Source organism: Microcaecilia unicolor, chromosome 5 (genome assembly GCF_901765095.1).
Source record: "Microcaecilia unicolor chromosome 5, aMicUni1.1, whole genome shotgun sequence".
NCBI lineage: Eukaryota > Metazoa > Chordata > Amphibia > Gymnophiona > Siphonopidae > Microcaecilia > Microcaecilia unicolor.
This window is the reverse complement of record NC_044035.1, coordinates 38055461-38082051: the sequence shown is the minus strand read 5'-3', so window position 1 is coordinate 38082051 and position 26591 is coordinate 38055461. Positions and strand designations below refer to the sequence as shown.

The 26591-nt window shown below is 45.8% G+C and overlaps 1 protein-coding gene across 4 annotated transcripts in view; it reads right to left on the bottom strand.

Moving 5' to 3' along the window:
* The window catches only part of SH3PXD2A (SH3 and PX domains 2A), a 627470-nt gene that overhangs the window by 448180 nt on the left and 152699 nt on the right, over positions 1 to 26591 (bottom strand). For 3 of the 4 annotated variants that reach the window (XM_030202799.1, XM_030202798.1, XM_030202801.1), the window contains exon 3: positions 3653 to 3728. In XM_030202799.1, the coding sequence (XP_030058659.1) occupies positions 3653 to 3728 (76 nt within the window). Of the gene's footprint in view, positions 1 to 3652; positions 3729 to 25969; positions 26231 to 26591 lie in introns of those variants that run through there. The other variant, XM_030202802.1, reaches the window with a different exon arrangement.

The following is a 26591-nucleotide window of genomic DNA, read 5'->3' as shown; positions in this document are numbered from 1 at the left end:
GCGCAGCCGTGTTGCTAATCTGCAAGGGCAGGGTTCTACATGGAATGTTGCTAGTGGAATAGCAACATTCCATGAAGAATCTCAAATAGTAGCAACATTCCATCTAGAATCTCCAATAGTAGCAACATTCCATGTAGAATCTCAAATAGTAGCAACATGGAGAATCTCAACTAGGGAAAGGGAAATGGGACTTGATATACCGCCTTTCTGAGGTTTTTGCAACTACATTCAAAGAGGTTTACATATACTCAGGTACTTATTTTTGTACCAGGGCAAATGGAGGGTTACATGACTTGCCCACAGTCACAAGGAGCTGCAGTGGGAATCGAACTCAGTTCCCCAAGATCAAAGTCCACTGCACTAACCACTAGGCTACTCCTCCACTATCAACATTCCAAGTAACATAACATAACATAGTAACATAGTAGATGACGGCAGAAAAAGATCTGCACAGTCCATCCAAGAAGCCTGCCCTTGCAGATCAGCAATGCGGCCGCGCAGGCTTCTGTTTCTGTGAGTCTGACGTCCTGCACGTATGTGCAGGACGTCAGACTCACAGAAACAGAAGCCTGCGCAGCCGTGTTGCTAATCTGCAAGGGCAGGGTTCTACATGGAATGTTGCTAGTGGAATAGCAACATTCCATGTAGAATCTCAAATAGTAGCAACATTCCATATAGAATCTCAAATAGTAGCAACATGGAGAATCTCAACTAGGGAAAGGGAAATGGGACTTGATATACTGCCTTTCTGAGGTTTTTGCATCTACATTCAAAGCCGTTTACATATATTCAGGTACTTATTTTTGTACCAGGGGCGATGGGGGGTTAAGTGACTTGCCCAGAGTCACAAGGAGCTGCAGTGGAAATTGAACTCAGTTCCCCAGGATCAAGGTCCACTGCACTAACCACTAGGCTACTCCTCCACTAGCAACATTCCATGTAGAAGCCTGCCCTTGCAGATCAGCAATGCAGCCGCACAGGCTTCTGTTTCTGTGAGTCTGACGTCTGACTCAGTTCCCCAGGATCAAAGTCCACTGCATTAACCATTAGGCTACTCCTCCACTGAGTTCTACTTCTACAACTACAAGAACAAATGTTGTAAACCTGCAGCACTTTAGTATGCCTCATTAGTTTCATGATGGTGGGCAGAAGACAGTGGGCTCGATATTCAAAGTGGTTTAACAGGGCAGGAGAGCCTCTGCCCAGCTACGCCCGTCTATCAGCTGATATCAGCACAAATCACTCCTATACTGTCCAGAGAGTGCCAGGGTAGTCTGTCAGCAGAGCTTGGGCAGAGCTGGTATTTAACTGATTATTGATTTGATTATTTATTTATTTATTTATCAGGATTTATTTACCACTTTTTTTGGAGGAATTCACTCAAGGCGGTGTACAGTAAGAATACATCAAACATGAGCCAATAGATAATTACAGCATTAAAATTATTTAAATAACAATACAAAGTATGGCACAGTATACTACTTATAACGTCAACACAATACATAATAGAACATTTTAATTGACAGTGAAGGGTATAAACAAAGATGGAACATATAGATAGGTAAGAGAGTAAGAGGAATTAGAAAATAAGGGGACTAATTTAACAAAAGCTGCACATGAGGTCAGAGGGATGGTTAAATATTAAAGTGTGTGTGTGTGTGTGTGTGTGTGTGTGTGTGTGTGACGAACAAGTTAGTTACTTCTTCCATTAAAGGCCTGGTTGAAGAGCCAAGCTTTCACCTGTTTCCTGAAGTACACATAGTCTTGTGTTAAGCGCAGCCTTTCAGGCAGTGCATTCCAGTGCGTGTGGGCTACTCTGAGGAAGGTTCGTTTGCAGATATCACATCGTGTAATGTCTTTTGGCGAGGGTATGATTAGTGATAGTCCTTGAGAGGACCTTAGTGTTAGCAGCAATATACAGACTACTAATGGGTTAAGTAAGTGGTTAGGACAGCATAAATGTTGCCCTAATTTTAGCTGCTGAGCAAACCGGGCACCAATTTGAATATCAACCAGTGCCCAGTTAACTTCTGGGTAAAAATGTGAGGGGTTTCTGGTGCCTCACCCTCCTCCCTCTGTGCAGCTGCCACTAGAGACTGCGGTGGCCATTTTGAGGCTGAAGCTGCAATGGGCAGGAGTGAATGGACATTGTTCCTGCCCTTGGAACCTCATAGACCACCAAGGATATCAAAGGTAGGCCCAGAAGGCAGTCTACAGAGGGTGGGGACCTGGCTGGAGCCTCTAATTGTCTTCACAGAGATCGGGGGGGGAGGGACCCTTATGTAGGTCCAAGACAATATTCAGCTGGGGCCGACATAAGTGTCTTATGCAGGCCCAGGCCCCACATGCCAGCACGGTCCAGATATTCAATACTGGTGCCCAGACATAGCCCAGTACCTAACATCGGGGACTAATTCTGTCCAAGACAAATGATGCTCAGTGCCACCAGCTGAACATTTACTGGAGTAAAAACAGTCACAGCCAGCATATAGGCACATCAGTTTCTGAAGATACCTCAAGACCTTTTGCAAAGCGTTTGGTTTCTTTCATCTGAAAATGTACAATGAGTGGCCATGGTTATATGTTGTTGTAGCACTGTTTATTTTTTACTATTCATAGTAACATAGTAGATGCCGGCAGAAAAAGACCTGCACGGTCCATCCAATCTGCCCAACAAGATAAACTCATATGTGCTACTTTCTGTGTATACCCTACCTTGATTTGTACCTGTCCTCTTCAGGGCACAGACCGTATAAGTCTGCACAGTACTATCCCCGCCTCCCAACCTCCAGTCCCGCCTCCCACCACCGGCTCTGGCACAGACCGTATAAGTCTGCCCAGCACTATCCCCGCCTCCCAGCCACGCCTCCCCCCACCGGCTCTGCCGGTGGTCATCTGGTCAATTGGGGTACTTTTTTGAGGCTTGGTCCTAAAACTAAATGGACCAAGTGAAGCCAGCGAAATGCTCGTCAGAGCCGGCCATCTTTTTTCCATTATCGGGCGAAGCCGGCCATCTCGTAACCATGCCCCCATCCCGCCTTCTGTACCCTGCCGAAACGCCCCCTTGAAGTTTGGCCGGCTCCGCGACGGAAAGCAGTTGGCACCGGCCAAAATTGGCTTTCGTTTATACCGATTTAGCGGGGTTCAGGAGATCGCCGGCCATCTCCCAATTTGTGTCGAAAGATAGCCGGCGATCTCCTTCGAAAATAAGCAGGAAAATTATCTACGGTGAAGCCCCGAGATACATGACAGACTTGATCGACTTACCAATTAGAAACTGTAGACCTAATTATTAATCAAATGAGCATCTATCAAAGGTGGAGCCAGTGAAGCTCCACCAATCGCTGAGCCTGATGAAAACGGTTCTATATTACACTAGACTCGGTACCAGTGGTACCCATCTGCATCTATAAGCATCTAATAACATTTTTCTCTTAAAAAAAACAAAAGAGAACTTGAGCAATTAAAGTCAATGACCATTAAAAATAAAATAACCTTTGACCTTCCATGTGCACTGTTCTGGGATCTTGCTAGTTACTTGTGACCTGGACTGGCCACTGTTGGAAACAGGATACCGGGCTTGATGGACCTTCAGTCTGTCCCAGTATGGCTATTCTTATTTTAAAATGGAAGAAAACAAATGCAGTTTTACCTGGCAGGAAAGGAATGATTCTCTGTTTGGGATCTTTCTGGCCTCCTTCGACAGGAAACTGATCCAGCATCTGCATCTACAAGAGAAAGGGGACAAAGGGTTTTAAAACAATACTATCTAACTGCACTTCTCAGAAGTCAATCCAACTCCTCACAGCCAAGCAAATCAGTCCAACAAATTATCACTCGGCAGTGTCCAAGGAGGTCCATGTATCAACAGGTCATATTTGAAGAAACGAAGGAAAGCTGCTAGATTTTGTAAGAGCTGGGCCTTGTCCCAAAAGATATGAGTGTTTATCCCTCTGGGTTTCTGAAATTATGAAGTCACTAATAAAAAAATGCCTGCCTCTGCACATTAGATTTCATGTACCAAATCGGTTTATGAGCCGGTCCATCTTCTCTCCCTCACAAACTAGGTGGAAGGATCTACCTGGCTCTTCAGACACATCACCCACACTGCTAATTTGCAGATCAGAGTCAGCAGTGTGTTACGTCAATTATATGAGTGCACGCCCTTGTTCCCCTTTTGGGGGAGATTTTTCATGGAAAATAAGATATATAGATTGGAATACAATCTATGAGGTCCAATATACTGAACTTCTTATGCATTTTAGTATCCAGCACATAACTAGAGGGACTCTTTTTATAGAACTACCCACTAAATGGAATAACTGTACTTTTTAACCTTGTAAGTCTGCCCTGTTTGATTTGTAGAGGCAAAAGGGGAGAGAGAAAGTGGGATGTTGGTCAAAGGGTGGAGGGAAAGAGGGTCAGAATGATGTAGGGCAGCGGGAAAAGGAAGAGTGGAGGAGTGGCCTAGTGGTTAGGGTGGTGGACTTTGGTCCTGGGGAACTGAGTTTGATTCCCACTTCAGGCACAGGCAGCTCTTTGTGACTGACTCTGGGCAAGTCACTTAACCCTCCGTTGCCCCAGGTACAAATAAGTACCTGTATACAATATGTAAGCCGCATTGAGCCTGCCATGAGTGGAAAAGCGTGGGGTACAAATGTAACAAAAAAAAAAAAAGAGGGATGGAGAATGTAAGGCAGGAGGTAAAGAGACAGAGGGAGGCTGAGCTGAGGGTATGGGAGAGGGAGGCTGAGGAGGATGTAGGGCAGGAGGGAGACAGACAGGGATATTGGGCATAGGGTGAAGTAAGAGACAGTCAAGTATATGATGATGTGAGTAAGTGAGTAAACACCGCTCCCCTTAAGAACAATCCCTCATTGGGTCACATTAAAAGAATGCTAGCAAATCAGGACAGGAGGACAAGATCCAGCTAGAGAAAAAAATATCCAAGATGGAAAGACTATAGTGTATAAGGGAAGGTATTGAAGTTGGCCCTGCTAGGAGATGGTCACCATGGGTGTTAATGTGTGAGAAGAGGACTTTGGCTGGCGGGGGTTAGTGACCCCCACCAGCAAAGGTACCCGACGGCGGCAGGGGAGGGTTGGCGGCGGGGGGGGGGGGGGCCAGGGCTAAATCTACGGGGGCCCATGCCCCCGTGGGCCCCACGTAGCTACGCCCCTGCCACAAAGTGGTACAGCTGTGGAGTCAGTACACTAAAACATTTGACTCCGACTGCTATGTTCTTCTACCGTCTGATTCCAACTCTGACTTCTACTGTTATTAGGCTTTAAATATTTTGTTCTGACTCAGACTCTGAGAACCAGATGCACTAACTCCAGGGAAAGCACCCTTACCTTACCGAATCGGTAAAAAACGGGGCTGCATGAAGGAAATTGCATGCAAATGAGCTGCTCGCTGTTAGCTCATTTGCCCGCGATTTCCTTCCTAAGGAGGGGAAGCCAGTCGGCCAGCCGAGCATGCGAAGAGCAGCCAATCGTTATGCTGGCTGCTCTGCGCATGCCAAAGACGGCGTCATACACGTCACTCGCAAAAAAACAAAAAACAAAAACAGGACATCCCTGACGAGCACTTGGACGTTTTTTTCTTCAGATTTTGTGATGGGCGTCCATTTTGAACATGTTTTTCTTACGTGCCCGAAAGGGCCACCGCCGGAGAGAATCGGGGATCAGGACATGCGAGGACGTCCAGGTCTCTCTCAGCCAATCACAGCGCGTTTAGCTGACACCAGTGACATCACATTTCTTGGCTTAGTCAACTACTTAAGCTTACTCAGCCTCCCCCTCCCTGAATTTCTTTTCAACAAGTTCAGCATTTATTAGCCTTTCTCCGTGGACAGTTTAACTCATACCTGTAAATGAGTTTATCCTGTTGGGCAGACTGGATGGACCGTGCAGGTCTTTATCTGCCGTCTTTTACTATATGTTACCATTTTAGTACAGTCCTATTTTATGCAAAGAGACCTAGTTAACCTGGGTTAATTTATTTATTTTATTTATTTGTTACATTTATATGCCACATTTTCCCACCTATTTGTAGGCTCAATGTGGCTTACGTGGAGGGGCATCAAACGTCGCCGGCGAACTATTTTGGCGTTGCGCAACAGCTGGCCGGAACCGTATTATCGAAAAAGATGGCCGTCCATCTTTTTTTTTCAATAATACGGTTTAGCCGGCCAAATGCCAGAGTTCATTGGGGTTGAGATCGCCGGTTTTGTTTTTCAGCGATAATGGAAAAAACTGCCGGCCATCTCAAACCCGGCGACATCCAAGGCATTTGGTCGTGGGAGGAGCCAGCATTTGTAGTGCACTGGCCCCCCTCACATGCCAGGACACCAACTGGGCAGGCCTCTAGGACTTGTTGCTGCTGTATAACCTTGGCACACCAGTTGACACCTGAAGACCAATCTCTTTGAAAAAGTCCTTTATTTGAATAAGCACGTTTACTCACAGTTAACTGCCGATCAGAGATTGTGCTCCACTGGCAAAGAGTCTCCCTGGTACTAAGATTAGCAGTAGGTCAGAGCTGGCAGAATGGTGTACAATGCCCTCTTTCAGCAACATTCAAGGTAAGAACTAAGTTCTCTAACGTGGGTAACACATGAAAGGGATCTAAAACAGGCTTAAAAAAATGGCCTCTACCTCATGGACTACCGGAAACAAAACTGGACACACTCTGACCCAGTTAGCAGGGGGAAAAGCACCATGGGAGTACAGCCCACTACCCTACACCCACCACAATGCATTGCTGATGTGACTCTGCAGTGCCCTTAACAGAAAAGGTGTCACACTCACCGGAGAGCCACATCAGAACCAGGGAAAGGCTGTCAGAGGATAGAACACATTCTGCTGTCATGGAGGTGGGTACGGCATTTGAGGCTGGCATACAGGCTGGCAAAAAAGGTTTTTAGTTTTATTTTTGTAGTGTGGGAGGGGGTTGGTGACCACTAGGGGAGTACGGGAAGGTCATCCCCGATTCCTTCCGGTGGTCATCTGGTGAGTTGGGGCACCTTTGTGAGGCTTGGTCGTGAAAATTAAAGGACGAAGTAAACCCGGCGAAATACTGCTGAACACCGCTTTTTTTTGTTCCATTATCGGCGAAAGCTGGCCATCTGGTAGCCACGCCCATGCCCACCCATGTCCCGCCTTCGCTAAGCCGCCAACACACCCCCTTGAACTTTCGCCGGCGAGGTGACGGGAAAGCGGCAATGCTGTCAAAAAAGCCGCTTTTGATTATACCGATTTCGCTGCTTTTAAGAAATCGCCAGCCATCTCCCCGATTTATGTCGGAAAATGGCCAGCGTCACTTTCGAAAATAAGCTGGATAGTAACATAAATAACAGTAAAATAACCCATCGTAATGGTAGCCTAACCTGTCTTAATGGTAGCCCACACTGATACATGCCTAAAATTTACATGCAATCTGAAAAAGGGGGCACGGAAATGGGAGAGTCATGGGCATAACAGGGGCATTTCTACAATTAAGGTGAAATTGTTATAGAATAATGGGGCTACACGCCTAATGCAGGCGAATACATTTGCACCACGTTTCAGCGGTTTAGCGATTCCCCAGGTGTAAGCGCTATGCTATAAGCCTAACTTTAAGTGTGGCTTCTAGAATAGCACTTTTTTGGCACCTTATATAGAATCTAGCCCTAAATGCACACTTTTCAACTTAACTTTTAAAAACATTTTATAACCCACAGTTATCCACAGTTCTAGGCAGGGTACAATAAAAACATACAATAAACACTAGGAACAATAAAACAAAACAAAAAACCCCAACAACTCTCATAGTCAAAACGAGACAAATCTCAACAATTAATCCTGATATTGTTTACATACGGCTGCCCTTCACTTGCCAAAAGCCTGACAAAATAGGTATCTTTTCTTTACCCATTTCCTGAAAGTAAGAAAAGCTTGTTAACCTAATTTTGGATGACAAATTATTCCATTCAAAGGGGGTCATTTTATAAGAGGGTTCCTAGCTTGCAGAGTCAATACCCACAAGGTTCTTGGATGTTATAAGGGAAAACACATGCAAATTTCCCTCTGAAAATTACCCCACTTAAAGAGCCCACGCACATTTATGAGCGCTATTTCAAATGCATCAAATTCTCTGGAACATTTACGCACATACTTTTGAACATCCAAAAGTATTTGAAAGGCCATCCTCAACAACTGTGCCCCCAACACGATATCTGCTCGTTACAAGCAAAAAGTATGTGCAAAATGGCATTGTGTAATATAAATATATTGCAAGAGACACCAACCTGCAGAAACTCAGTACAGCAGGATAGTCATTAAAATAGTAAATGACTAACACAGCTTGCTCTGAACTTCATGTTCTGTGTTAGTGGTGGAAACCTAATGTCAGCTTTGAGGGGGGTGAGGATTTGGACTGGGGGGGTGGGATTTTATTTATTTTTGTTACATTTGTACCCCGCACTTTCCCACTCATGGCAGGCTCAATGCAGCTTATATGGGGCAATGGAGGGTTAAATGACTTGCCCAGAGTCACAGGGAGCTGCCTGTGCCTGAAGTGGGAATCGAACTCAGTTCCTCAGTTCCCCAGGACCAAAGTCCACCACCCTAACCACTAGGCCGCTCCTCCACTGTTGCTACTATTTGAGATTCTACATGGAATGTTGCTATTCCACTAGCAACATTCCATGTAGAAGTCGGCCCTTGCAGGTCACCAATGTGGCTGCACAGGCTTCTGCTTCTGTGAGTCTGACGTCCTGCACATACGTGCAGGACGTCAGACTCACAGAAACAGAAGCCTGCGCAGCCTTCTACATGGAATGTTGCTAGTGGAATAGCCAAGCATACAAAAAGAGAAGTCCAAATCTCCCGTGAAGACAAAACAAAACGCAAAAAAAAAAAGAGGAAAAAGGCGGAAGACAACCCAAAACAGACCAAAAACAAGGGAGTTAGAGCGCCAGAAAAGTTTAATAGGACCCTACACGGTCCGTGTTTCGGCCAGCAGGCCTTTCTCAGGGGTCCTGAATCTGACATTTACAGGTATTCCTCCAAGATATTCATGAAACAAAACTGGTGAAATGGAAAGAAAGGCTGGGCCATAAAGTGAGTGCATTTGGCCCAGCCTTTCCATTTCACCAGTTTTGTTTCATAAATATCTTGGAGGAATACCTGTAAATGTCAGATTCAGGACCCCTGAGGAAGGCCTGCTGGCCGAAACACGGACCGTGTAGGGTCCTATTAAACTTTTCTGGCGCTCTAACTCCCTTGTTTTTGGTCTGTTTTGGGTTGTCTTCCGCCTTTTTTTTGTGTTGTTCTTTTTTTGTGTTTTGCTAGTGGAATAGCAACATTCCATGTAGAATCTCCAATATTATCTATTTTATTTTTGTTACATTTGTACCCCGCGCTTTCCCACTCATGACAGGCTCAATGCGGCTTACATGGGGCAATGGAGGGTTAAGTGACTTGCCCAGAGTCACAAGGAGTTGCCTGTGCCTGAAGTGGGAATCGAACTCAGTTCAGCCAGAGAAATGCTCCGAATAAGTTATCAGTTGGTTTGTTTCTTCACTTTGAAATAAATGAGAAATATGCATGGCCCTGATTATCATCTCTGATGCTATTTACATAAATGTAATCAGCGAGCAATCTATGACTTCCCAAATAACTCGTTCTCTTGACAAGCACTCACACACAAGCAGACTCGGCCACCTACAAGTAACACAAACACTTTCTGAGCCTCTGGCACACAAGCACACACTTTTACCATCCACACGACAAACATCCAGATATGAAATGTCAACACTTTGGATTTTCTCTCAGGGCTAATCCATTCAATTTCTTTTACTTTCCAACTCTTTTCAGCTTTGAAAAATCCCAAAGCTGGTGTACTCCAGCCTATGATTTCCTTGTACCTACCAGGGGCTTAGCTAGGTGGGGCCACGGAGCCATGGGCCCCCACAGATTTAGTCCTAGCCCCCTCTACTTTCGACCCTCCCCCGCCACTTTCAGCCCAAACGCCGCCACAAGGTACCTTTTGCTGGCAGGGGTCCCCAACCCCCGCCAGCCTTAGTCTTCTTCAGCGCCAGTCTACGGCGCGTTCGCTGATCTGTGCTGTGTGTTTCACTTAAAGGAACATGCAGGACGTCAGGACTCACAGCACAGATCAGCGAACGTGCTTGAGACCGGCGCTGAAGAAGACTAAGGCTGGCGGGGGTTGGGTCCTGGTTTTACATTTACATTTACATCCCACAGTAGTGTGGTATTCATAGACTCCGACTCTACCCACCAAAATCAGTGCTGCACATCCCATAATGCTTCAGGAGAAATCCAGGCCTAGCCTAAAATCTCCCTTCTAGAACTGGGTAACCTGGAAGCTTTGCAAATGGATTAAGTTAGGCATCACCTACAGCTGGTTTCTGACTTTCTTTTTTCAAGATATCCACGTGGACACATCCAGGGACAACACTGCATTATCCAGTCCTCTCACACCCAGCAAGCAGGGACTTGCTACAGGCTTGAGCATAGGCGTAGACTGGGGGGGGCGAGGGGGGGCAGTGCCCCCCCAAACGACGCGAGGCGCTGCCGCGCCATTAGTTAAAAAAAAAAAAAGTTTAAAAAAAAAAAAAAAACACATGCAGGCACGCGCTCCTCTCCGTCCGCTTGGCTTCCCTGCCCTCTCTATCTGCGTCCCGCCTTCCTCTGACGTCATTTCCTTTCGAGCGGGACGCAGACAGAGAGGGCAGGGAAGCCAAGCGGACGGAGAGGAGCGTCTCCGTCTACTCCTCTCTCTTCCTCCCTCCCTCCGACGCAGGCAGCAGTCTTTTCCAGCGTTCCTGGCAGCGGTAGCGTTGTACACGCTGCCTTTGGCTCTGCCCCGAAGCCTTCTCTTCAAGTTCCTGTTCCCGCATAGGTGGGAACAGGAACTTGAAGAGAAGGCTTCCGGGGCAGACCGAAGGCAGCGTGTATATCGCTACAGCTGCCAGGAACGCTGGAAAAGACTGCTGCCTGCGCCGGAGGGAGGGAGGGAGGAAGAGAGGGGGTAAACGGAGTCACCATCTTGGACCTCGCGCGGGGGGGGAGGGGTGGGGAGCAGAGGGAAGATGGATAGTACTGGGAGGGGTGGGGAGCAGAGGGAAGGAGCAAGAGATGGATGGGACTGGGAGGGTGGGAAGCAGTGGGAAGGAGCAGGAGATGGATGGGACTGGGAGGGTGGGAAGGAGCAGGAGATGGATGGGACTGGGAGGGTGGGAAGCAGTGGGAAGGAGCAGGAGATGGATGGGACTGGGAGGGGTGGGAAGGAGCAAGAGATGGATGGGACTGGGAGGGGTGGGTGGGGAGCAGAGGGAAGGACCAGGAATTGGATTGGACTGGGAAAGGAGGTGAGCAGAGGGAAGGAGCAGGAGATGGATGGGACTGGGAGGGGTGGGGAGCAGCGGGAAGGAGCAAGAGATGGTTGGGACTGGGAGGGGTGGGGAGCAGAGGGAAGGAGCAAGAGATGGATGGGACTGCGAGGGGTGGGGAGCAGAGGGATGGACCAGGAGATGGATGGGATTTGGAGAGGTCAGGCACAGCAGAGGGAAGGAGCAAGAGATGGATGGGACGGAGGGATGGTGAGCAGAGGGAAGGAACAGAAGATGGATGGGACTGCGAGGGGTGGGGAGCAGAGGGATGGACCAGGAGATGGATGGGATTTGGAGAGGTCAGGCACAGCAGAGGGAAGGAGCAAGAGATGGATGGGACGGAGGGATGGTGAGCAGAGGGAAGGAACAGAAGATGGATGGGACTGGGAGGGGTGGGGAGCAGAGGGAAGGAGCAAGAGATGGATGGGACTGGGAGGGTGGGGAGCAGAGGGAAGCCTACTGGAAAGAAGACACTGCATAAAACAGAAGACACTGGGATCAAAGCGAATAGAAAAACTACATGATCAGACAACAAAGGTAAATAAAAGTTTATTTTATTCATAATTTATTAATTGAAATGTGTCAGCTTTTTGAAATGTGCATCTGTGATATTTTGCCTGTAAATTTCATTTCCTTCCTCCATATTAGCATATTCATTTGCATATGTATATATGCAAATGATATGCTAATATGCTCCGCCCATTTTTTGCCCCCCCAAATGAAACAGTCAAACTACGCCTATGGGCTTGAGCATGTATGACTGAAGAAACCAGTTCTTCCAAAGAAAACTTCAGCACCTCATTACCGATTTTAAAAACCTGAAATAATGTAATTGAAAATAAGGAAATCCTTCCTGCAGGCTAAATTAGAAATGAGGTCATTAAGTAATGTGGAGAAGTACAGGTGCACAAAATAATGCATTTAGGGTCAGTTCTAATAATGCAGGTAGTGGACCTATTCCATAAGAACACTTACATGTCAGAGAATCTGGAAAATGCTAACAGGAATTTAAACGTAAGGATTTCTGAGGGGTCCTTTTACTAAGGTGCGCTGAAAATTGGCCTGTGGTAGTGTAGGCGCGTGTTTTGGGCGCACACAGAATCATTTTTCAGCGCACCTGCAAAAAATAAATTTTTGCCGAAAATGGACGTGCAGCAAAATGAAAATTGCCGCAAGTCCATTTTGGGTCTGAGACCTTACCGCCAGCCATTGACCTAGTCATAAAGTCTCATGCAGAAACTGAGCGGTAATAACCTACGCGCATCAAATGCCACTTGGCATGCATCCAATACGCATGTCCGAAAATAAAAATTATTTTGGATGCACGTATCGAACGAGTGACAAAACTGAAATTACTGCAAGAGCCATGAGGTAGCCGGGCGGTAACTCCATTTTGGCACATGTTGGGCGCAAATAGACGCTTACGCAGCTTAGTAAAGGGGCCCTTGAATTTTCCAGTTTCCAGACTGATAAGACCAAAAGTTTAGCTTCATATTTTCTCGACCTCAATATTGAAATATCCAGAGACTAATATGTCTCCTGTTCAAAAAATATACTACTTGACCTCACTGAAGACTGGAACAGAGAAAGTAGAGGATAATGTTCTGGAAGTCTCTGAATTGTTGGAGGCATCTCATACTGAAATTTTTGATAGAGCTATACTGCTAATCTCTTTTGTTTTTCTTCAGGACAAAGAAGCTATCCTAACACTGTTTTGTTGACCAGTTTCCTATCCAGTTCACCCCCTTGAGTCTTAACTTTAGCCCACTCAGCTTTTTCAGATGCATTCTATGAGGAACCGTATCGAGGGCTTTGCTGAAGTCCAAGTACATTACGAGGTGCTGACTCCCGAAATGGCCACGCGGTAAGTGGTTCACTTACCGCATGCAAAACAAAGGAGTAGTGTGGCCAGCAGAAGACCTTCAGGAACAACAGGACGACGGAGTAATGGAAGAAAAAACCTTTATTGATAGTGCCTGACACGGCACCCTGTTTCTGCCAAATGCTTCTTCAGGGGCCTTTGTGTGGGGAATGTATGAAATGTGAATAAATGGATGCCATTAACAATCTAATCCAATATGTGTAAGCCTATAGTATTTCAGTTGCCATATGGCAGCAGGGATATGAAAGGGTTAACGTACATTAACACATGTTCTTATAGGAAAAATCAGCTGAAAGCAACCAAAATATTCTTCCATGATCTGGTTAACCTTCTCCACTCAGCCATATGCAGGTGGGTGGGTTGGATTTATAAATGTACCCGCAGACTAATCATTAATAACAAACTGAAATCTCTGATTTGAAATAATGCTCAATGGAAGTCTTCACAGTATCATTCAAAGTCTCACAATATCATTTATAAAGAGTCAGTTCATAGCATTAGATGAAGGAAGCCCTTTGACAAAAATAAAACGTGACTGATTTGCAAGCCGAGCCACAATGACTAAAATTACTACGTTTTCGTGTGTCAAAAGTAATTCTGTTAAGAAATCCATTAAGCTGAAACTGGTAATGCTGTCCATAATCCCCATGGCTTGGCTCAAGACACCCTGGAATAAGCTCAAACCTTATCAAACATCTCAGGCTTCTTAACATTCCTCTAAATGCATGCAGCTGTTATGGCAGGTTTGAAGACTCTTCCGAGCAGAATTTCAAAGCTCTTGAACCTTTTGTGCCACAAAATAATTGGACTCGGACGCACATGATAAGCTTTGAACTGTCAGTCTAAACTGCAATATTTTAAGATCTGTGCACTGGATTGGAATGGGTAGGGTTCACTGGTGATATGGGTCTGGAAAGGCAAGTAAATTAGACCAAAATCCAAACCCAAATACAGAGGTATAATGAGCTTGCTTCAAGAGTTCCTAAACACTAAGGGGGTAATATTCAGCCCGTAGCATACAAAAAAAGGGAGCGGAAATGGGAGGGTCATGGCGATTAGCAGGGCAGGATCCTGTTAGGTGTCAGTAAATTTATACTCCGAAGTCTGTTAAAACTAGCGTACAGTACAGCTATAGCTGTTCCCGCACGTGTCATTGCCAAAGATTCCTGAAGCAGGCCTGTGGCCGAAACATAGTACTGTGTCGAGTCTACAATAAAGTTTATTTTCTTTCATACCACCATAGCCTCAAAGTCCTGAAGTCATTGGTCCACGTCCCACTTTGTTTTTCTGTCTGTACTAGATTGGGTACTGGCATATCGAGCCACTAATGGTGATGGAAGTGTAAGTCTGTGTTCAAACAGCGAACAGAGTAACCTTGTTGGTTTAAATAAAGTGATGAGGACTAAAAGTTTGAACCGTAAGTCCACACCTTGGTTTACTAAGGAGTTGAAAACACTTAACACACAAACCAGAAAACTTGAAAGAGCATGGCGTAAAACAAGATCCGATCCTTCGCTCAACTCGTGGAAATCAAGTCGTAGGAAATACAAATACGCTATCAAACAGGCTAAGAGTACGTACTTCTCCAAAGAAATTGCGTCAGCTGGCATGGATGCTAAAAAAACTTCAACGCCTCTTCAGTTCTTTCCTTGACACGAGCAGAACTATGTCCTCGCAAATGGGCTGTCCCTCTGCTGATAAGCTTGCTACTTATTTCAATGAGAAAATCCAACTATTACGTAAGCCACTATTCAGCAGTACTGTAGTGTTGAGGACTTTCTCCTATCACTGAATTCACTTCTAGACCACTGTCCAGCAGACCGTAGTTGGTCCACCTTTAGCAATTTATCAGTCAGTGATGTAGCAAGGGCGCTAAACAAGTTCTCCAAGAAGCATTGTGGTCTTGATATTTGCCCTACTCAAATCCGCACCAGAGTGCTTCGTCGTCGACCTTACTTCCTATTTAAACTTCATGCTACAACAGGGACTTTTTCCTCATGAGCATGGATGGACACATTCTTCTCACGCCTATTCCCCAGATTCCTAAAACAGGAGTAGACGTCCTTTCAAATTATCGACCAATAGCATCTATACCTTTACTTGTTAAAATTATGGAAAGTTTGGTCAACTCTCAGCTAACGGACTACATGAAGAATTTCGATATTCTGCATTGTTCTCTATCGGGGTTCCGTCCGCAGTACAGTACTAAAACAGTCCTGGTTACCCTTCTGTCTCATTTTAAAAGGGAAATGTCCACTGGTAACAAAATCTTATTACTACAATTTGACATGTCCAGTGCGTTCAACATGGTGGATCATGAGCTTTTACTCTATCTGCTGGACACACTCGGATTGAGTGGGAACGTGCTACACTGGATTAAGGATTTCCTCTCCTCCCATACCTACCAAGTCAAAGCAAATTCCGTCATCTCTGCGCCTTGGATAGCCAGTTGTGGGTGCCTCAAGGCTCGTCCCTCTCTCCAACCCTTTTCAACGTTATGCTGATTCCATTAGCAAATGCATTATCAAAGCTTGGCCTTAATCCATTCATCTATGCGGATGACGTGACCATCTATATTCCATTCAAGTCCACATTAGCTGATAACATCCAATAAAGTAGACGCAAGTTTTTCCATCATGGACTCCTGGGCAAAGTCATTTCTGTTTAAACTTAACCAAGACAAAACACAATGCCTAATCCTTTTGACCCAGTACAATAAAGTAGTCCAAACTACACTTAACGTTAAGGATTTCAAACTACCGGTATCACAAAGCCTAAGAATCCTTGGAGTCGTACTGGACAGCCATTTACAACTGGATACTCAAGTGCAAACCATCACAAAAAGAATGTTCCACGCCATGTGGATGCTGAAGCGTACAAGGCATTTCATAACAAGAGAGCTTTTCCGTACCCTTGTTCACTGGCTAGTCCTATCACATATAGAGGGGCATAATTGAACGAAAACGCCTATCTCCATGGGCGTTTATCTCCGAGAACGGGTCAGTGAAGGGGCGGACCGAACCGTATTTTCGAAAAAAATAGACGCCCATGTTTTATTCAACAATGTGTGAGCTGGGCGTTTTTGTTTTTCAGCGATAATAGAAAATGAAAGCGCCCAGCTCAAAAACGAATAAATCCAAGACATTTATTCGTGGGAGGGGCCAGGATTCGTAGTGCACTGGTCCCCCTCACATGCCAGGACACCAACCGGGCACCCTAGGGGGCACTTTTACAAAAACAAAAAAAAAGGTAAAAGAGCTCCCAGGTGCATAGCACCCTTCCCTTGTGTGTTGAGCCCCCCAAATCCCCCTCAAAACCCACTGCCCACAAGTCTACACCATTACTATAGCCCTAAGGGGTGAAGGGGGGCACCTACATGTGGGTACAGTGGGTTTGGGGGGGTTGGACGACTAATAAGCATTAAGCAGCACAATTGTAACAGGTAGGGGGGGATGGGCCTGGGTCCACCTGCCTGAAGTCCACTGCACCCCCTAACAACTCCTCCAGTGACCTGCATACTGCTCCAGGGAGCTGGGTATGACATTTGAGGGTGAAAATAAAATGTGTGAAACATCATTTTTTTGTGGTGGGAGGGGGTTAGTGACCACTGGGGGAGTCAGGGGAGGTCATCCCCGATTCCCTCCAGTGGTCATCTGGTCATTTAGGGCACTTTTTGGGGCCTTATTCGTGAAAAAACAGGGTCCAGGAAAAGTGTCCTAAATTCTAGCTAAAAACGCATACTTTCTTCCCATTATCAGTGAAATGCGCCCATCTTTGTTCGGCAGATAACCACGCCCCAGTTCTGCCTTCGCCACACCTCTGACACGCCCCCATAAACTTTGTCCGCATCCGCGACGGAGTGCAGTTGAAAACGTCCAAAAATCGGCTTTCGATTATACCGCTTTATTCGTTTTTGTGAGATAAACGTCCATCTCCCGATTTAGGTCGGAACTTGGGCGTTTTTCTCGTTCGATTATAAGCTGGATAGACTACTGCAGTGGGATCTATGATGGATGCCGGGATTACATACTGAAAAGGCTTCAGACAGTCCAAAACACAGCTGCAAGGCTCATACTGGGGAAATCGTGCTTTGAACCTGCTCAACCTCTTCGGTTTCAATTACACTGGCTCCCCATAGCAGACCATATCACATTCAAAATCTGTTCACTTACACACAAGATCATGTATGGTGAAGCTCCAGAATATATGCCCAATCTCACTGATCTACCATCTAGAAATGCCATATTATCTGCTAGGTCCTACCTCATTCTCCATTTTCCAACCTGCAGGAATGTTAAATACAAGACTCTTTTTGCGTCATCCTTCCCTTGCATCAGTCCGAAATATTGGAATGTCCTACCAAAACAATTTAAGGAGCTCGCCGATCACCAACTGATCAAGAAGTCCTTAAAGACGTTCTTGTTCAACAAGGCTTACTCCACTGGCAACTCCATTGCTTAACCTCTCCCACTTGCCGTCATTTCACCCCTGTCATTTACCCTGTGTCGTCCCCTGTTCCTACCCCTCCTGTCACTTTCTGTTTCTGGGCCATCATTGTCTTGTTTTGTATCCACTTGATTTATTGTAAGCCACATTGCGCCTGCTCGTGTGGGTAAATGTGGGTTAGAAATGTACTAAAATAAATAAATAAAAGTTTGAACTGGATAGGGAGCCGACGGTAATGCATAAGCAGAGATTTTGCAGAGTCAAATCGGCTAGCACGGCATAGGAGGTGAACAGCTGTGTTTTGTACTGTTTGTAAGCGTTTCAGATTACACATTGTTCCTGCATAAATAGAGTTACAGTAATCAAGTCTTCAAACTAATAAAGCCTGAATTAGTGTGTCCAATTCAGTATAACCACAGTTTATTGGTGAAGAAATAATACTGACCCAACATGGCCGTGTTTCAGCATGTGTTGCCTGCGTCAGGGGTCTGTGGCTTTCAAAACCCATGAATATCTGCAGTATTTTTGTTTAGGCGGAAGAAAGCTCAAGATTGACAGTGAATTTTTTTACTGACAGATAAGCACAGGTTTTGAAAGTCACAGACCCCTAACGAAGGCAACAAAATGCCGAAACATGGCCGTATTGGGTCAGTATTATTTCTTCATCAATAAATTGTGGTCACACTGAACTGGGCTCTTTGGAGGGCTTCATCTCTTCATTGATCACCGTTGTCCTTCTGTTAATTTCCCTTGGGAGATCTTTCTTCTGTTGTTTCCTGAATCAATGCGTGAAATGAAGTAAAATTAAAATAATCTCTTACTGCATGAAGCTGACACAGAATAAGAAACTTAAGTGCAAAAGTGCTAGTGTTCTGCAAATTTACGAGCGCAATGGGCACATAAATGCAGGCACCCAGTTACAGAACTGCTATTTTAATAGTCTGATATCTTACCATACTTAGTTTCATTTTATTAATCTTTCTAAACTAACAAAACGTTGGAGTACCACGCCATTCAAACTGCCCCACCATCTCCCCTCCAGGTTAGAGACAAACACAGAAACAATACAGTACAAACCAAACACACATAGGCAAAGGGGTTGGAAAATATTTCATGAGCCGCCAGTGCTTTCCCCACTGCAATTAGGAGTCTGTGCAAAATGCCACCCATATGTTTTGAAGAAAATAAACGAAGGAGAGTGGTGTGTCTGCAACAAAGTTTGTCAAGTTAGCAAACATTTCAACTAAACCAAACATGTGAAGCAAAATGCTGCTAGAATGAAATTTTTTCCGTGATAGGAACAGGCGATTCACTTTAATAATTAGCAATCCGTTGATGTGAGTGAGTTCCAGAGGACATTAAAACTTCCTAAGATAACATGTGCTTTTAGTGATATTTTTAGATGACTCAAGGAGGTGACTAGCTCTTTTGAGTAAACGTCCAGTGAGATCTACCAGAGAAGAACAAAGAAAGACTGTACCTAAGGACAGCTAACAAGCAGCATTAACAGCCTTAAACAGCAATCAGAGGAGACACTTGAAAATCCCTTCCCAATGTTTTATGGTACTGCATCACTGCTTCTTTAGCACAATAAAACAATTAACACAACTGGCTCACTGGCCCAGATGCATCAACCATAGGTAAAAAAATCTAAAACGTTAAAGTCCTTAACGAATTTGAAAAAACGAAGCATGCACCAAAAAAACAAGTCGCACATGTTCGGTGCGGTACTGAAAAGTACAATGTATCAAAGATTCGTAATCCCCGTCGGTAATCGGCCCCTAAAGCATGGGCAGAGCAGCCAAGCGTTATGCTGGCTGCTCTGCGCATGCCACAAACGTTCAAAACAGCTACAAAAAAAAACCACAAACACGTGGCTCCCCGCTTCCCCCTGCATCAATACAAAAATAAACATGCATCAAAAAATGATCTGGAGGAGGCAAAGGCGCTGCCTTGCCCCCCCCCCCCCCCCCCCCCCGAGGTCGCCGCTGCTCCCCGCTTCAGCTCATATAAAATAAAAAATTAAAACAAAACTAAAAAGTTTAGCAGCCCCGGTCCCCCTCCCTTCCTGTCTCTCTCTGTACTCCTTCTCCCATAGCTCCGCCTCCCGGCATCCTCCGCCCCCGTGCCCCGCCCCCTCAGGTCGTCGCCGCAGCTCCCCCCCTCCGCCTTACCGGCCTGCACAGCGCCTCACCTCTGTGTGAAGGCGCTGCACGGGATGGAACAGCTGATCGGCGATCACTGCTGCCTCCTCCGACGTTTCTCTGTTCTTCCTGGGCCCGCCCTCCTCTGACATTAGTTATCTACGTAGGTAACTTACATCAGGGGAGGGCGGAAAAAGGCCTTTAATGCATGCAGCGGTTAGGGTTGTTAGAGGGTCGTTAAGGTTTAGTGCATCTGGCCCACTGTGTCATCTACCCCTTTCTATCTAAAAAGCAGTCATGCAATTCAAACTTTGGAGCTAGAAGGACCTCCCCAGAGATGGCTGAACACACGTTTCTGAAGTACTAGAGCCATAAAGGCCGATGCTGTCTTGATTAAATAAGAAGAATAGAAAACAGCTCAGAGAGAATCACCAACTCAAAAGTCCTGAAATATAGAAAGAAGTATGATTGGCCACTGATGGAATCACAAAGTGGAGCCAAATTGCAGAGGAAGCACTATTTATTGAAAGACCCGACGGCCTGTGTTTCCGCAAGTGCCTGCATCAGGGGTTAGTAAAACTACAACACAGAACGTAATCCTCTCAAAATCTTCACTGCAAAAAGCTTCTCAAGATTTTGAGAGGATTACGTTCTCAGTGGCTTTCTCCAATATATTTACGCCGATGATAGCTCAGTATTAATCCCCATACAATCAAGTCTCAAAATAGACGTATCTGGGGTCCAACAATGTACCAACCTACTACAAAAATGGATGAATGTTCGCAAGCTAAAACTCAATACTGAAAAAAAAACAAATTTTTATGCTTCAACTCAAAACCAGAGCAAATCCCTAAGACAATTACTGTCAATCAAGTGAACTTCAATCTCTCTCCTACCATTAAAATCCTAGGCGTTCAAATCAACTGCTCCCTTCCCCTGGAAGCACAAGTCAACGACCTGGCCAAAAAAATGTTTCTTCCTAACGAGAAAGCTCCGTTATCATTCGGAAGTACTCTGAAATCAATTAATATAAACGGTTGGTACGCACACTGGTCCTATGATCTCTGGGTCCTATGGGCTGCACAAAAACCCTACTCAAGAGACTTCAAACCATCCAAAATATGGCAATCAGACTAATCTTCAGGCTATCAAAATTCGACAGCGCCTCCCCTTTCTACATCAAACTACACTGGTTCCCCACTGAGGCGAGTGTGTTTTTCAAAGTGGCTTGCTTCCTCTTTAAAACACTGCAAGGACTGATCCCCACCTATCCACTAGTTCACTTCTGCTTTGCAACCTCAACCAGATCTAGGAGACAAGAAGCCGCCAAATTCTTCATTTCCCCCTCATCTAAGAGCAAGAAGAGACTAGTGCTCTTCCACAAATCTCTTGTCAGTCAAGGAGCCAGACTTTGGAAAGACATTACCAGAATGTACTCTCCTACACAATCTTATCTCATGTTCTGAAAATAGATAAAAACACTCTTATTTAAGAAATAAGTATTGTAGTTAGATTTCTGCCTATCTCCGAAGCAACCATTGTAATTCTCAGTGGAATGTTCTGATCTCTATATTCCTATAAGAAGTTTGTAAACCGCTTAGAACTGAAAAAGTGTTAGCAGGCAGTGGCGTACCAAGGGGGGGTGGTGGGGGCGGTCCGCCCCGGGTGCACGCAGCTGGGGGGGTGCTGCGCGCCTGTCGGCTCTTCGTTTTCATGCTCCCTCTGCCCCAGAACAGGTTACTTCCTGTTCCGGGGCAGAGGGAGCATGGAAACGAAGAGCCGGCAGGCGCACGGCACCCCCCCCCCCCCAGCGGCGTGCACCTGGGGGGGGATTCTTTCGCCGGGGGATCGGGGGTTCTTTCGCCGGGGGGGGGGGGCATCGCGCTGTTCCGGGGGGGGGCGCTGCACCCGGGGGGCAGGGCGCATCGGCGATCCGCCCAGGGTGTCAGCCCCCGTAGGAATGCCACTGTTAGCAGGATACAAGCCCAAATGTAACGTAATGTAATGTAATATGCTGTGGTTTTAGTGCCTGACGCAGGCACTTGCTGAAACACAGCCCATGTCCGGTCTTTGAATAAATAGTACTTCCACTGCAATTTGGCTCCGCTTTGAGATTCCATCTGCAGCTGATCACACTTCTTTCTGTACTTGATTAGATAAGAGGCATTAAACAGAGAGAAAGGAACTGGTCTGATACCACCCCTCTAACAGTTACACACTACACCATTTGAGAGCGTAATTACAGAATAACGACGAGGCGCAATGCTGACATTCATGTGAGAAGTGTACCTGTGTGAATAACGGTATTCTATAAATTTGTGTGAGCAATTGGCACAGAAATGTGAATGACCTGTTACCAAATGAGGGGAAAACTGTAAAATCAAAAAAGAAATGCCCTCTTGCAGTCAAAGAATGAAAGCAGGAAGAGAAGCGGCTGGTCATTCTTTTTCGTTATGATGGCAGAAGCCTTTGTTTCTGTAGAGATTGTACATATACTTCAAGGCTGACCACTCTGAAGCATGTGCACCTTAAGCAGGCAGAATCCCATGCATGCAAACTCCCCTACCCCCTTTGATCTTTCCACTCCCAATGACTTGTCAAAGGCCATGCTTTGTTCTTTGGGTGTTTTTTTTTAATACAGCTCTGTCCACCACTCCCTGTGCAACCCTGAACAAGCCCCCAAAGTTCCCTATATGCATGCACAGACCATACACTTCATGGGCTATGATAACACTGTGAATTAACTTCCAGAACTTGAAATGCACAGATATATAAAGAGCCAAACTGACTAAATGATACCCAGGGCTGCCGAGGGGGGGGGGGGGGCAGGGGGGACAAAATTCCCCGGGCCCGGCCCCTCCAAGGGGGACCCGGCGCCGGGGTCAGGCCGCCGGCGCTGCAGTTCCTGGTCTCACCTGCTTGCCTCCTCGGTTCCGGGCCCCCTGCATTCGAAGCGGCAGTCACAGATCGCTTCCCTTCAGGCCTTCCCTTCCTGTGTCCCGCCCTCATGGAAACCGGAAGTTACATCAGACGAGGGCGGGACACAGGGAGGGAAGGCCAGAAGAGAGGCGATCTGCAACTGCCGCCTTGAATGCAGGGTCCCGGGGCTGTGGAGGCAGGCAGGTGAGACCGCGGACTCCAGCGGTGGGGGGAGCGATGGGGGCGGCGGGGGGGCGGAGGCGGGGCAGAGGCGGGGCGGCCTTGCCCCGGGCCCGGCCTAGTCTCTCAGCGGCCCTGATGATACCCAAACCTAGGTGCTGTTATGCCGTGCATTAAGATAGTATTCTGTTTGGTGATGACGACAGCCGACATCCACCACAGGGTCCCTGCTGCTTGGAGGAAGCAACTCGCCCACTGCTGCAGGAACTTGTATTGCTGCAGGCAGCTTGAGTCCTGTATGAAGATGTACTGCAGCTGCCGACTGCTTCAATGGCGCTGCGAGATACACAGATGTTGCGCTGAAGATGTGGATTCTTCCTATGCAAGACATTATGGGGTCCTTTTACAAAGGCACGCTGAAAAACGGCTTGCGGTAGTGTAGGCGCAGGTTTTGGGCGCACACCGATCCATTTTTTTTAGTGCGCCTGTGAAAAAGGTCTCTTTTTTTTTTTTTGCCGAAAATGGACGTGTGGCAAAATCAAAATTGCCGTGCGTCCATTTTGGGTCTGAGAGCTTACCTTCAGCCACTGACCTAGCGGTAAGGAATCTGGGCGTAATGACCTGCGCGTGTCCATTAGAGGGCCAGAAAATAAAAAATATTTTTAAGACACGCATAGCAGACGCATGCCAAAATTGAAATTACCACAAGGGCCACGCGGTAACCGGGCGGTAACTCCAATTTGGCGCGCATAGGCGCCTACGCGGCTTAGTAAAAGGGCCCCTATATATGGCAATGAAGGACTAATAAACTGTTATTACGCTTTAAATCAGCTTTTTTATACAGGGCCTCCCAATAAAGTCAAGTCTTTGCTGGTAGAGTTGCTGATTTGTCCCCAAGGAGGCTTGGGTGACACCAAAAAGCTTTCAGGTACTTCCTTCTCCAGTAAACCATAATACCTAGTCACACCAAACAAATCTTCTATTGCATGCTACAAGCACCCTCATCAGGATGGGAGCTCAACAGGCTCTACCCACAGTTCTAAAATTTCTATTTTGACCTGTCCCGCTAGCTATTCTTGACACAAAATTGCCCATATCTTCTCCAATGTCAACTAATGCTACAAAGCTAACCCAAGGGTTAAGGTTCACCCTGTTCTATGGTTTCACTGCTTATTGTTATAATGACATATTGTATAATGTTTATTGTTATAATGTTTAATGTTACGATGTAAGCCGCATTGAACCAAACATGTTTTGGATAAAACGGGGTACAAAAAACAAATACATGAAAATGAAAGGGCACTCTGCAGAGTGCGCCCTTTACAGGATACAAGCTTGGTACGCTTCTCGCGTCTATCTTTGGGCACCAGGTACGTACGTCTGTCAAAAGCTGTTGTAAATGCTCGCACCTAACTAATGGCAATTAGGCACGCAAATGCAGGTATTCTATAACACCACGCTAACGTTTCGGGAACACCTCTGACACAGCCATGCCCCTCTCATGGCCACACCCCCTTTTGAGTAGCGTGCTATGAAATTTAGGCGCGAATGTTAAAGAATAGGACGAAGAGCAGATCTGTGAGTGCATTCACTCTACCGCTCCCCAGTACCTCTCCACTCTTGTCGCTCCCTACGCCCCCCCTCGGGTACTCTGTTCTGTGGATAAATCTCTCTTGTCTGTCCCCTTCTCCTCTACTGCTAATTCCAGACTCCGTTCCTTTTATCTGGCTGCACCTCACGTCTGGAATAGACTTCCCGAGCCTGTACATCTAGCCCCGTCTTTGGCCGTTTTCAAATCCAGGCTACAAGCCCACCTCTTTAACGCTGCTTTTGACTCCTAACCACTACTCACTTGCCCTGTACCCTTTTACCCCCACCTCTTTAATTCCCTTACCTCTTAATTGTTCTGTCTGTTTTGTCTGTCCTATTTAGATTGTAAGCTCTTTGAGCAGGGACTGTCTGTTTCGTGTATGGTGTACAGTGCTGCGTATGCTTTGTAGCGTTATTGAAGTGATAAGTAGTAGTAGTAGTAATGTAGAAGCCTGCCCTTGCAGATCAGCAACGCAGCTGCGCAGGCTTCTGTTTCTGTGAGTCTGACGTCCTGCACGTACGTGCAGGATGTCAGACTCACAGAAACAGAAGCCTGCGCGGCTGCGTTGCTGATCTGCAAGGGCAGGTTTCTAGATGGAATGTTGCTAGTGGAGGAGTAGCCTAGTGGTTAGTGCAGTGGAACATGAGATGTTGTTACTATTTGAGATTCTGGAATGTTGCTATTACTTGAGATTCTACATGGAATGTTGCTATTATTGGAGATTCTGTTGCTACTATTTGAGATTCTGCATGGAATGTTGCTATTCCACTAGCAACATTCCATATTTAGATTGTGAGCTCTTTGAGCAGGGACTGTCTTTTCATGTATGGTGTACAGCGCTGCGTATGCCTTGTAGCGCTATAGAAGTGATAAGTAGTTGTAGTAGTAGTAGCTCCTGATTACTGCCACATAAGTGCTTTTTAACACCAATTCTTGATTGATAATGCCTAACTTTGAAGACACATCTCTTCAATAAGGCCTACAAAGAGATCCCATAGCCTCACAAAACTACCTCACCAAACCTTCCAATTATTAAAGTCCACCTCCATACTAACCTACCTAATACCTTCTTCTCTCTTCCCTTACTTAATCTCTACACAACACTAATAAGTGTACCTGATATCATGTAATGACAATGTCATAACAAACTTTGTAAGCCACATTGAGCCTACAAATAGGTGGGATAACATGGGATACAAATGCAATAAATAAATAAATAACTGATTAATTAGTTTACGCATGGATTTGGGACCCGTGCCCAAATTTGGATGCTCTATACAGAATCCGGGGGAAAGCATCTGGAGAAAGCAAAAGCCTAATAGCCCGATAAAAAGAAAGGAATGCAAAACGACAACAGTTTAAATACAAGACTTCTACCAAATGCATAGGATTCTAGGCCATCGACTCACCTCACCTCTTCTTAAGAAATGTTTCTGCCACTGGAATGTCTTCTTTCCTTTCCAGGATATCATTTCAAATCACTTTGCTCTTCTAGTCTTTTTGAGAGAATGTGTGTAAAGAATACAGTCCCCTTCTTAGTCCAAGTAAAAGCCAACAACACGGGTTGCAGGTTATAATCTTTAGTGCATTTCTGATGAGCTCTCTGGAACTACGCTCCCTCCATCAAGATCTTCTTCTAAGTTACCAGTCCCCCTGTGACTCGCACGTTGCTGAAGGCAGTGTGAGCCTCTAAATCTCTGGCATTCTCATAAAGCTAACAAGAACGGAGTTCAGCAACACCCTGGTAAATTAATGTGGAATAAAAACATGCCTGGTGCAGTGTGTTCATTTAATTGGGCGTCATCTTGACGCTGGTCCCTAATTACAAGAGAAAGAAAAGAGGAAAGGCGGGAGCCAGGGAAGTGTGTCTCTGCAGACTAAGAACAGCTTAGAAGAGACTGCATGAATATATCAGCAGAGGACGCTTTCCCACTGTTAGACCCGATTTTTTTTCAGGTCTAAACACGGAACTCTTTGACTTTATTTAAAAAATTGAAAGAAAAAAAATAGAACTTCAGTTAAAAAAAAAAA